This window comes from Ambystoma mexicanum, chromosome 6q (genome assembly GCF_040938575.1).
Source record: "Ambystoma mexicanum isolate Mex_15411 chromosome 6q, UKY_AmexF1_1, whole genome shotgun sequence".
NCBI lineage: Eukaryota > Metazoa > Chordata > Amphibia > Caudata > Ambystomatidae > Ambystoma > Ambystoma mexicanum.
The window spans coordinates 458297617-458309705 of record NC_090937.1 but is presented as its reverse complement, the minus strand read 5'-3'; the positions used below and the strand labels follow the sequence as shown (position 1 = coordinate 458309705).

Genomic DNA, 12089 nt, shown 5'->3' with positions numbered 1-12089 from the left:
ACCCAATTCGAGTTTAGAACCTGTGCCAATCAAACCTGAACAAAGAATCTTAGGCCTAACTTCATTGCAAACTATTGAGGACATCCAAACGCAAGTAAAACAACTTCTAGACTCTTCAGGCTTACTCGAATGAAGGCCAAAGGGTCCTCATTACTCCGTTAAGGATGACTTACCCTACTTCCAGGAGCGGTTGTTTCTGCCTAGTAAAGAATTGCAAGAACTTGTTATTGCCCATCATCATGAATCATTAATGGAAGGACACCCTGGTATCACTAAAACGGAGGAAAAAATCAAACGCCACTTCTGGTGGCCTTCTTGGAGAAAAGACAAAGTCTTTTGTATTGTCTTGCGGAATTTGCGCCCAAAACAAGGGTCAAAAGAAAAGGCCAGCCGGCCTACTTCAACCCATGGAAATTCCACCGGCACCATGGCACACCTTGTCAATGGACTTTATAACTGACCTGCCTCCTTGTGCTGGTTACAACACTATCCTTGTAATTGTGGATCTATTCTCCAAAATGGCCCACTTTATCCCTTTAAAAGGTTTGCCTTCAGCTTCCACCTTGGCCAAGGAATTTCTGGAGAATATAGTTTGCATACATGGTTTCCCTTCCATATTAGTCTCGGATCGTGGAAGTCAATTTATCTCCCATTTTTGGAAGAAGTGTTGCCAACTAGCACAAATAGATGTGCGGCTATCCACCAGCCACCACCCCCAGACCGACGGACAAACCGAGAGAACCAATCAGACTCTCGAGCAATATCTTCGGTGCATGTTACACCAATCCGAGTTAAATTGGAAAGACATCCTTTGGATCGCAGAATATGCATACAACAATTCAGTGCATTCTGGAACCGGACAAACCCCCTTTTATACTTTGTATGGTCACCATCCTCGGACCTCTGATCTAGATCCACCTCTGACCCTGGAAATGCCCGCAGTAAATCATCTGCATTCCACAATAACCCGAGCCTTCAGGTTTCGTGGGATTTGGTTGAATGTGGTGGAATGAGGATATGATTAACATAAAGTATGGTTTGGGCCTTAACTTTCTGTGCAGAGTGTGGAGAGCTTCCCAAGCCAACATGGAGACTTCCAAAAGGATCAGTGATTGGTCAGAAGTAAAAGAAAGGCATTGTTGGAACATTCTAAACCGCCTTTCATTGTCAGAAGCCCAGCTGGAAGGTCTTATGTTTGAAGCTCTTAAGATTTAGAAAACTTTAGTTAGGCCCTTGTGCCTAAAATTGTTTATTTGGATCAGGAAAGTGTTGGAGAATTAAGAAGAAACTTAGAAAACGTTCCAGTGAAAGAAAGAAGCAAGCTAAGTGAATTCTTTATATTTTACGGAACTTTGTGATATTCAAGCAGGAGTTAAATATCAATACCATTAATTAACTTGTTCCTGTTTTCTTAGTTTTTGTTTAATTAGTAGTTCATTTCGTTCTTTCAAGAATTTATTTTAGAACTTCTAGAACTGTATTTAAATTTATTGAACTGCGTCACATTTTTTGCACCTGGCAAGTTGGAGTGTGGAGGTCTGTTTATCATTTTAGCGTCGTGTGTTTTTTCGGCCGTATAAAAGATTGAGTATTGTTCGATTTTACGGTAACAGTGCTTTTCTTAACGTCGGACTAGCGTTAGAAATCTTACACTGTCTGCGCAAGTAACAGTGTGGTAGCCACGCGACTCTGAGGCGTTATGTTTTATTTACTAACATTCTAACCTGGCGCGTGATCATCACTGGGCTGCCTCTTCAAGGATTAGTGTCCGGAACTGAGGAATTTCTTCTTTACAGTTTGAACAATTTACATTAAGAAGAGTGAATACTATTCCATTACGCATGCGCCCATGCCAGTTTCATTTTTTAACTCTATTCCTTGTTCATGAGCGCATCCATTTTAGAAGGAGAAAACAATATCTTCACGCATGCGCATACTCTGGTTAAAAGAACGCTTCTTTTATGAGCGATCTTCTTTGCAAGCAGAAGATCCAATTAATGAACACTTTATATATTCAGGAAACAAACAATTTTAAATTGAATAGCCAGAGTGTCATTTTTGGAATTTGTGTTGAAGCTAGAAATTAATACGAACTACAGGTATAATATTTCCAGCGGGTTGGTTGGGTAAACGACATCTGAACTGCTAGAAGATTAACTCATTAAACTGAGAGAGATTAGCAGTTTTTCAATTCCGAATTGAAGAAATTAGTAAGAGTATCTGAGACTCTATTTTTTCTGTTTTCTTCAGTAGAATTCACACACGTCCTCTACGTTATTCACAGAGGATAATTAGGTATGGTGGCGTGTTTATTTACTTAAATTGATAAAGAGAAGTCAGAGCCAAGGAATTCAAAGGTTAGTGACTAAAGTGAATTTGTTGTTATTTTTACCAACAGGTTGACAGATAAAGAAGCTGAGCAAAACCTGAAGTTTATTATTTTGTCCCATTTTCCCCCTTTCCCTTGGGGGTGCTCTCAACTGAACTGTTTGATACCAGTTAAGAGGTTAGCATCCAAAGGGGACTGCGGGGGTTCAGCAGCTTCCGGGGACAACATCAGATTTGATAAAGCCTGACACCTCTGACCCTGGAAATGCCCGCAGTAAATCATCTGCATTCCACAATAACCCGAGCCTTCAAAGAAGCTGCAACTCATTTACAGCAAGCCAAGAAAAAGTATAAAGAAAACGCTGATTTGCACCGAAGTAAAACTCCTCCTTACCAAGTAGGAGATCAGGTATGGCTAGCAACGAAACATTTACCCCTCAAGGGCCCGCAAACCTTCAATCCCAGATTCATAGGACCTTATCCCATCAAGGCTATAATCAATCCTGTGGCCTTTAAACTGGATTTACCGTCTAACATGCGTATTCATCCAGTTTTTCATGCATCACTTTTGAAGCCAGTACAACCAGGGACCCGACTGTCCAAGCCTCCAGACCCAGTTCAAATTGAAGGGGAATTAGAATTCGAAGTTAAAGACATTTTAGACTCCAAGGTGTTAAAGTCCAAACTCTTCTATCTTGTTGACTGGAAGGGATATGGACCTCAGGAGAGATCGTGGGAGCCTAGTAACCATGTTCACGCACCTCGATTAATACAAAGGTTCCACTGGAGATTTCCGAACAAGCCAAAACCCCCGGAGAGAACAACCTTGGGAGGGGCCTTGAGGGGGGGGGTACTGTCATGATGCCTACCTCCAAGGAGCCAGGTCCGACCCAGCAACCCCAGAGGCAGGCATCATTTCCCCCAGGGAAGTTCCAGCGGGCCCAAGCTGGGGCTTTTTGGACACAGTCCTGGCGCCCTAGGCGCCAGGCTCATGTTGGACCCCTGTCCTGGCGCCTTAGGCGCCAGGCTCATAAAGCTAGTCATGTGTTCAAGTGTTTTAAGGTGCACTTACCTGATGCAGACCATGCTGCTACATCCAGGCCCTCTTGAGGCCTGAATGGAATTACTTTACCTGTGGAACTACTTTCCCATGGGTGTGGTCGGGGAAGGATACATACCTGATCGGTGGAAGGATACATACTTGGAACTTCTTCCAAAGCTATTTAAACCACGCCCGATCAGCAACTCACGCTTCGCGTTGTTCTGCTCCTCGCAGCTGGACGCTCACCGTGTCAGCTCCTGCATCTGACTAGACCAGAGATGACAAATAACTATTGTTTAAATCAAAATAGTTTTTTGTTTATTATCCAAATACACATATCATGAAAAAATCAGCTCCACAAACCAAATGCAATACATCACACCAAAAACCATTCATTCATAACTCATCCATCCAATAATCATATTTGCAAAAATTGAATAAAACAAGGTGATACTTTGTATATACCACAAATAGTGAATCAGTCAATTATTAGTTCAACACTCAATTATTTTACAATGTGCCCCTCTGTTGGTATTCGGGTTTTTTTTTTAAAACTGTTGTCAACATGTTTCGGTTAAGTTTTCATACGAGGATGAGACAGTCCCCTCGTGTATTGACTTAGTGTTTAACCTTCTTCAGGACAGGAGAGCAATCGCCAACTTGGCGTTGCCTCTTGGTAAAAAAACAAAGGTGAGCGGTGTGTGGCAGGAGAGCCTTAAATCTGTTAACCTCCTCTCAGACTTTCAGGGGCTAGCGAACCGGTGTGATGGATTAGATCCCGTAGTGAATGCTTCCAACAATGGCGCTTCACGTAATGGATGCCTGTTATTCTCAAAAGGAAAATATTTTCTTTTTTCTAATTTCCAGTTCGAAAATAGTGCCAATTAATTCATTAAAGCAACTGTGTCTTTAAAACGCTTGAGACAGCCGTATGTTAAATCGCTGTTACGGCTCACTAACTACTGACTACGCAGCAGAGTCCTGGATTCCAGCTCTCGCCTTTAACAAGGCAGCCCTTCGGTTCACGGCCGTAAATCTTGCTACATTTCTTGCCAGTGAGCCGTAACAGCGATTTAACATACGGCTGTCTCAAGCGTTTTAAAGACACAGTTGCTTTAATGAATTAATTGGCACTATTTTCGAACTGGAAATTAGAAAAAAGAAAATATTTTCCTTTTGAGAATAACAGGCATCCATTACGTGAAGCGCCATTGTTGGAAGCATTCACTACGGGATCTAATCCATCACACCGGTTCGCTAGCCCCTGAAAGTCTGAGAGGAGGTTAACAGATTTAAGGCTCTCCTGCCACACACCGCTCACCTTTGGTTTTTTACCAAGAGGCAACGCCAAGTTGGCGATTGCTCTCCTGTCCTGAAGAAGGCTAAACACTAAGTCAATACACGAGGGGACTGTCTCATCCTCGTATGAAAACTTAACCGAAACATGTTGACAACAGTTTTCAAAAAAACCCCTGAATACCAACAGAGGGGCACATTGTAAAATAATTGAGTGTTGAACTTATAATTGACTGATTCACTATTTGTGGTATATACAAAGTATCACCTTGTTTTATTCAATTTTTGCAAATATGATTATTGGATGGATGAGTTATGAATGAATGGTTTTTGGTGTGATGTATTGCATTTGGTTTGTGGAGCTGATTTTTTCATGATATGTGTTTTTGGATAATAAACAAAAAACTATTTTGATTTAAACAATAGTTATTTGTCATCTCTGGTCTAGTTGGCCTCATTCCTTATTATATTACAAAACTGCCTGAAGGGCCATAGACAATAATCAGGCCTCCCTTTTTTCTAGGTCCTGCATCTGGACTTCAGCCACGCCTGTCAGCATCCTGGGTCACCTGCTAAGAGAGAATTGGAGAGAAAGAAGACCTTACCTGCTAAAGCTGCATCACGGAGACTTCACACCGACTATCCTGAAAGGGAAGACATCATTTTAAAAGCATTTCGCTTCGATCGCTGCAGCGCTGCATTTCACTCACCTTTCCTGGGCACCGCCATCTTCAGCAGCGATCATCCGGATCCGCAGCCACTTCCCAGAGCCTAGAGAGAAAAAGACAAGAACACAAGGTGAGAGAAGGAAGGGAATAGGAAAAGCTCAGTTTCCTTCTAAGACTTACCTGTTGGGTCATTCCCATTTCATTTCGGGTCCTGCCGCTTCCTCGCATTCCGGACCCCGGCCCCTATGGGGAAAAAAGACAAAGACATTGAATGAGCGAATGCAAAGACATTACCCGAACGCTCATCCAGAACTTACCTGTCATTTACTGGAACTGCACGTTTCACTTTGGGTCGGCGCCATATCTCCGGCATTCCGAACCCCGGCCCCTAAGGGGAAAAAGACATAAGCGTTAGCGCTTGCTGCAATAAGACAATGAACATTATTATTAAGCTTGAACTTTTGAACTAACTACAGAACTCTTACAGCGCCTTACCTGAATAGTCAAGCTTATTTGAACTCCCATCAAACCTCAATCCAGTGAAGTAACTGGGTTTCAACGTGCCCCTGCATCAGAAGCAGGATGGAGAACTCATCCTTCCAGATCCTAAGGTGAGACTTCACGGGGAATTGAGGAAGGGTATCGTGGAGGGTTGGAAGGGAGTGGGAGGCTTGAGCATTATTCCGTCAGTAGGTAATACTCCCTTTTCACGCACAGGGGAATATTCCTGCGAGCCAGTGAATCCATCTTCAGAGTCCTGCGCTTCACCATAGAATAAGCATCAGCACTCGAAGCCAGACCTGCGCCTCCGTGGGAATCAGGTGAGCGTGACATCATCTTTACAATGCGTTCCCTGGCATGCTCACCCATACTACCACTTGTAGACTTGTAATAACTCAAGATGAAACACCCTGCAAGCTAAGTAGTTTGAGATATCTGGGATCTGGAAATAAGGCCTGAGAACAATCTTCTCAACCCTTCCCTGTCAAACGTCTATGGTGCAGTCCCAGGTAACACCAATCAATGTCAGAGTGACCAAGAAGACTTAAAGAAATCATGCAGGGTAAAAAGAAAATATCAGATAACTCACCCTAAAGAAGACAAACAAATGATTTACTTTCAGCAATATTATTTATGTTGGATTAGTCCTTTCTCCCACAGATTCCCTGACTTAGAAATGTATCTTTCGGGGCCTGTCATGGTCAGAAGTTTTTTCGGCCACCAAAGGGTGAACTGCAGCTCTCTGTAGGCTCTGCATGGCGTCATTGATAGCCACAATTCAAGATGGACACCATGGGTGGTATATATGGAGCCAGCCGTACCCCAAAACTCTATTCTGCCCATTTCCACCCTGCATTCAGCTGCTGAGGAACACGAGAACTGCAAGAGGTCTACGAGATATCCGTATTGAAGGGTAGTTTGGGAGGGCTACGAGGAGCCTGTGGAGGAAGGATAAAACCATCATAAAGAACATTACCAAAGGTTAGTAATTTCTTCTTCTAATTGATTCCTTCCTATCACAGATTCTTCATTTTAGAAAAACTACCAAAGCAGTACAGAACCATGAGGAGGGTGAAGAGCGAGGAGCCATCACCTACACCAGGAAACTGGAGAATTACACAACCAAAGTTGGAAAGCTGACAAGGAATCCAGGCAGTAAAGTTTAGGGAAAAGTATAGAGAAGCTCATGTGGCTGCTTGACAGATGTCCACTACAGTGATACCTATATTCAAGGCAGTGGCAGCCATAAGGCCCCCGGTAGAATGAGCCCCAAGACCCACATGTACTTCCTTGTTGGACAGATCATAGCATTCAGAAATATAAAGGACGAAGCAGCTGGATACGGTCTGCCAGCAGAACCCCGCCAGCCTCAACACGGTATCAGTTAATATTATCCACATATATATGGTCGCCATACATAATATCGCCAGGAAAAGGTTGTGGCGATATTATATGGGTGACCATATATATGGGGTTAGGGGCAGCCCAAAAAAAAGAAAGAAAAAATAAAGTGTTTGGGGGTTGCGGGAGTGTCCCCGCATGTTCTATGCAATAATGTCCCCACAAAAAATGGCCATTTTGCGGCGACATTTTTGCATGGCAATATTTTTTTGTGGGGACATTATTACATGGAACCCTCAACACTAGCAAAATTAACCAATAGCTGGTAATATTTCCTGATGTCCCTCGTTCAAGAGTCAAAGTAGCTGAGAGGTCTTTTTGTTCCAACAAATTCAACCTTTCCTCCATCTTAGATGGATAATGCAGAGGGTAGAAGGCAGGAAGATGGATCTTCTGTGGCAGTTGAATGGCCAACACAACCATGGGAATGGAGGACAACCTCATCCTCAAGTCACTTTCCCTTTGGAGAAGACAAGATGAGGAGACTTGACAAAGGGCCTGCACCTCACTCAACCTTCTAGTTGAAGTGATGGTAATTGGGGAAATCAGCTGCAGGGCGAGCAACCTTAAAGGGCATGAATGCAAAGGCTCCGATGGAGCTACCATGAGAAATGTCTTATCAAGTTTCAAATCCCACGCAGCAACAGTAAACTGACATGGTCAAAACTGGTTCATTAATCGCCGGAAAAAGCTGCACAACAGTGGGGATGGAAGAGGAGGACCCTTGCTTTGGGGTCTTTTTAAAGACCAAAATAGTGAACAGGTGCCACTTAACAGTGTCAATCGGAAGGTTCTGCTGAGCGTAGGAAAGCAAACAATCTAGATCTAGAGAGGCTGTATAGGACAAACAGTCCCATGACACAAGGAAGAGAAATAATAACTCCTGCAGGTGTAAATCGACTTGGCAGCTAGTCTCCTGTAGGAAAAGGCTACACCCAGGACACCATCAGGCAAGCATGAAGGTTGTGGCAGCTGAGAACTGGATGAGGCGCCCTGCCATCTGACTGGGAGAACAGATCCACCCTTGCCAGGAAGCATCAGTGATAACAGATGGACATGTCTAGAAGGTTCAAGTGCCATACCCTCAGGGCCCAGTCCGAGTAGATCAGTATGAGGGTGGACATGAAACTCCTCAATCTCCAGATGACAAATGGGATGAGGGGAATCTCAAGAGATGTGTGGGGGAAACGAATAGAGGTGACTGAAGTTCTAATATACAATCAATGCCCCCCGCCTCAGGAGCTCCCTGCTGCGTAAACCTCCCCATGGAGGTGGAACTCACATTCCAGTTGTCATTGGAGGTAAACTGGCCCACTTAAACAGTCCCCAGCAGTCTAAGATATCGACCAGAAAGTCCTAACAGGGCTCCCTTTTGTGAAAGACCTAATGCATGCTCCAGGCATCCAATACAACATTCTCTTTCCTGGTGAGATGGGTCCAAATCCGACCTTTAGCCACAACCTCACCTGACTCCCCGGGTTTCAAACCATAGGGGACTGAGTCAGCCTCAAAGATTTGACCCATCTTCAAAATAAACTTGGCCCTCGAAGCTGATGCATGCTTCTCATGTTCCCGAGTAGTGTCAGAACCGAGGAGCCCTTTGCCAGAGGCTACAGTGATGGAAGGTACTGTTACACAGTGCTGAAGGGTGCAGTCAACAAAACTTGGAACAGACAGGACTTACAAGCATACAGCTCTGCGGGCCTCAGATGACAAAGCTGGTTTTCACACCATTACCGGCACCAAGGCAGAAGCTGCCAAGGCCTTGGAGAAAATGGCAAGAATGTTGCACCTGAATTGCTTCCACCGCTCGAGTATAGGAGATGGTGGGGAGAGGTACCCGTACCAGGGAAGGTTATTCCTTGTAAGAGTCGGAGTTCCTGGTGCAGGAGTGACAGTGTTACTTGCCTTAGGATGAAGAATAGTGTTTCTTTGAAGAGTCACTGGAGAAGCAGAACCTCTTACATTGCAAGTACCTTATCGCCAACATGAGATTACTTGGAACAGAACGCTCATAAACCAGAAGCTAAGATGGGGTTCTCCCGCGCTTAATGCGAGGACTAAGAATTTGGTGGTATGTTCCCAGAGGGCCTTGAAGGGCAACAACTGGCAGGGGATCGGATAGGTATTTGGGTTACCTGCATTCCTTGCCAGGCTTAGAGCTCAAGGCCGTTGGGGGAGACATACCGTAGTAGGAAATAATGCTTGTAAAAGCTGCATGTTGACCACACAGAAATAAGGAACTGCAGCAAAGGGGCCGGCGCTGTATAGAACAGACCCATGACATCATATCTGGAGTCATGGGCACCAACAACACCGAGCTGAGCCAATGTGGAACTGTGGTGTGCCCATCAGTGCCTGAAAACATTTTCAAAGCAAAACAGATGCTTTAGAATACATTTCTAAGATGAGAAATATGTGGGAGGAAAGAATCCATAAAAATAAATTCTTTATGTCCATGTTGTGTAGCATGATAAAGAAAACAACTTATGTAAACATATCCTCTGTGTTGTCACTTCCAGTGCTATTAATTTTGCACCAATAGTGCACTGCCTTTGGTCCTGATTGCCACCTAAGAACTTTGGCATGACAATGTGTTTAAAGTTCCAGTATGTCACTAAGGTGTATGTCGAAAGTGAAAACATGGCAAAAGGTTTAGTCTATAACAAATATGAATGATCCAATCAGGCATAAACATGAAATTTTAAATCAAAGAAAAATACAGAAGTAGTCTATGAAGCAGTGAAAAATGAGGCACATACCTTCGTTGTTAAAGTTCAGATAAAGAAAGGGAGCACAAAGAGAATCAAGACCTAATGAAAGGAAAGGAAAAAACAATAAATTAGGTGTATCCATAGGGCATCTTGAAGTCTATTAAGAAACAAAATTACAATGTTCATGAGTTAAAACAAAATTCCCATTCTCGCCCATTCAACATTTTGTCAGATGAAAATTACATTTTTTTAACACTGCTTGAATTAAAGTGTGAAAAATAGGGAAAATGACTTACCAGCATTGTTCTTTTTTATGGATTCTCCTCCCACAGATTCCCTCATCTAAATAGATATCCTCTAGGGCACGGTGTTCTCAGAAACTCTAACCAGGGGCATAGTGTAGCTTGACGACCATCATCTCTGCTTCCTCGATCCAGGAAATGGCCTTGCCACTGGATCAATGGAGCACACTACGTCCCATTACCTCAGTTCTCCCCTGCACCCTCTTCCTGTGCTTATAAGCTCAGAGAACCCTTACATAGGGAGCATTTGGAGAAGCAACTAATAAAAAAGCAAAGCAATGCCTGCAGACCTGTTTTAAGCAGAAAGTTCAACATTCTTTTGCTTCCCAAAGAGTTTTTTGTGGGGAATGGCTTAGTCCAACCAGAGCGAAAACATAAAGGCTGTCCAAGAAATGTCCCCGCCTAAGACCACGAGGCAACTCTGTGCATTCCTAGGTTTGATGGGCTATATTTAGAAGGTGTATACCCAATTACCCCAGTTTAGTCACCAACCTTACAGATGAACAAGAATGCACAGCCCCAAAAGCTCTAGTGGAATAAGGAAAATCAAACCAATTTTAAAGGACTGAAGAATATTCTGTGTAGTGACCCTGTCCTGAAGATGCCAGATTTCAACAAATAATTTATATTGCAGACGGACGCCTCTACAACAGGACTCAGTGCCGTACTCTCCCAAGAACATGATGTTGTTTAACATCCTGTACTGTACACTAGCGGAAAACATTTTCCAAGTGAGCAGTCACACGCAACTGTGGAGCTAGAACCATTAGTTATCAAGTGGGGCATCCACCATACTACTTGACAGGCAGAGAATTCTGGCTAGTGACAGATCACTCTTCATTGACATGGATGAGCATTAGGAAGAATACCAACGCCAGAATCATGAGGTGGCTTTTGGACTTGCAAACCTTTTGCTTCACAGAGACAAGAGCAAGGGAATGTGGACTTTTTAAGTCGCATTTTGATCAAAGGACAAAGGAAAGCCACCGAATTAAGTGAAAAGGTATGTGACGAATCACAGGCATTTTTTCCTTCTCTCCAAGGGGGAGCCCCCCCCCAGCCGTGTGACGCTAGGGAGGTGAGCCCACTCCCCAAAACCCTCCCTAGGGGTAGAGCCAATTGGGACCTGTAAGGAAGGCATGGTATCACAAGTATGACAGACACAAATGATGTAGTTCAAGGGTGTGTATTGAACTATTATTGGTTTGGAAAAACGCCTATCTAAACCTAAGTTCTAATAATGGAAGCATGCTACGACCATCAAAATAAAAGAAAACACTGTCCGAGTCATGTCTTGTCAAATAAAAAGGGCCTATACTAAAAACCCTATTGCCAAACCTTACTCTAAAGAACAAAAGGGTGTGGGGTGTTGCAATGTATAAAGAAAACATTGTAAGATAAAAAAAAAGGTTCATGTGGGATGGGAGTTGAGGATTGCTGAACTATAGCTTCTCCTTCCCCACATTTGAGCATGGGACAAGGCGGAACAATATGGCACTTGGAGCACCCTGAGTTCTTTGGCAGGAGGAGGCTGTCTTTAGGATACATCAGAGCCTTTCAGCATAGAATCTCTATATACTTTATCAAGTCTCTTTCTTCCACGGTGCCTGCATCAACACAATGAAAATAATAAAACACAGAGTTCAGTTCTTTCGGGTTCCCTCAGCCGGGTTTGGACATTTCTTCCCTTGTTGTTTCACAATGGAATCCCCCTCAGCCGGGCTCGGATTCCCTTCCTTCTTGATCACGTTTGGTCCCTCTCGATCGGGCTCAGACCTGACACTTTAACAACTTCTTTCTTTCCAAATAACAGAACTGAAGTCTTTCGACTGAGTAA

At 43.6% G+C, this 12089-nt stretch overlaps 1 protein-coding gene across 11 annotated transcripts in view; it reads right to left on the bottom strand.

The window, feature by feature from the left end:
- The window catches only part of TBCK (TBC1 domain containing kinase), a 2754978-nt gene that overhangs the window by 1179014 nt on the left and 1563875 nt on the right, over positions 1-12089 (bottom strand). For all 11 annotated transcript variants that reach the window (XM_069630931.1, XM_069630933.1, XM_069630936.1 and 8 more), the window contains one exon: positions 9999-10049. In XM_069630931.1, the coding sequence (XP_069487032.1) occupies positions 9999-10049 (51 nt within the window). The remainder of the gene's footprint in view (positions 1-9998; positions 10050-12089) is intronic.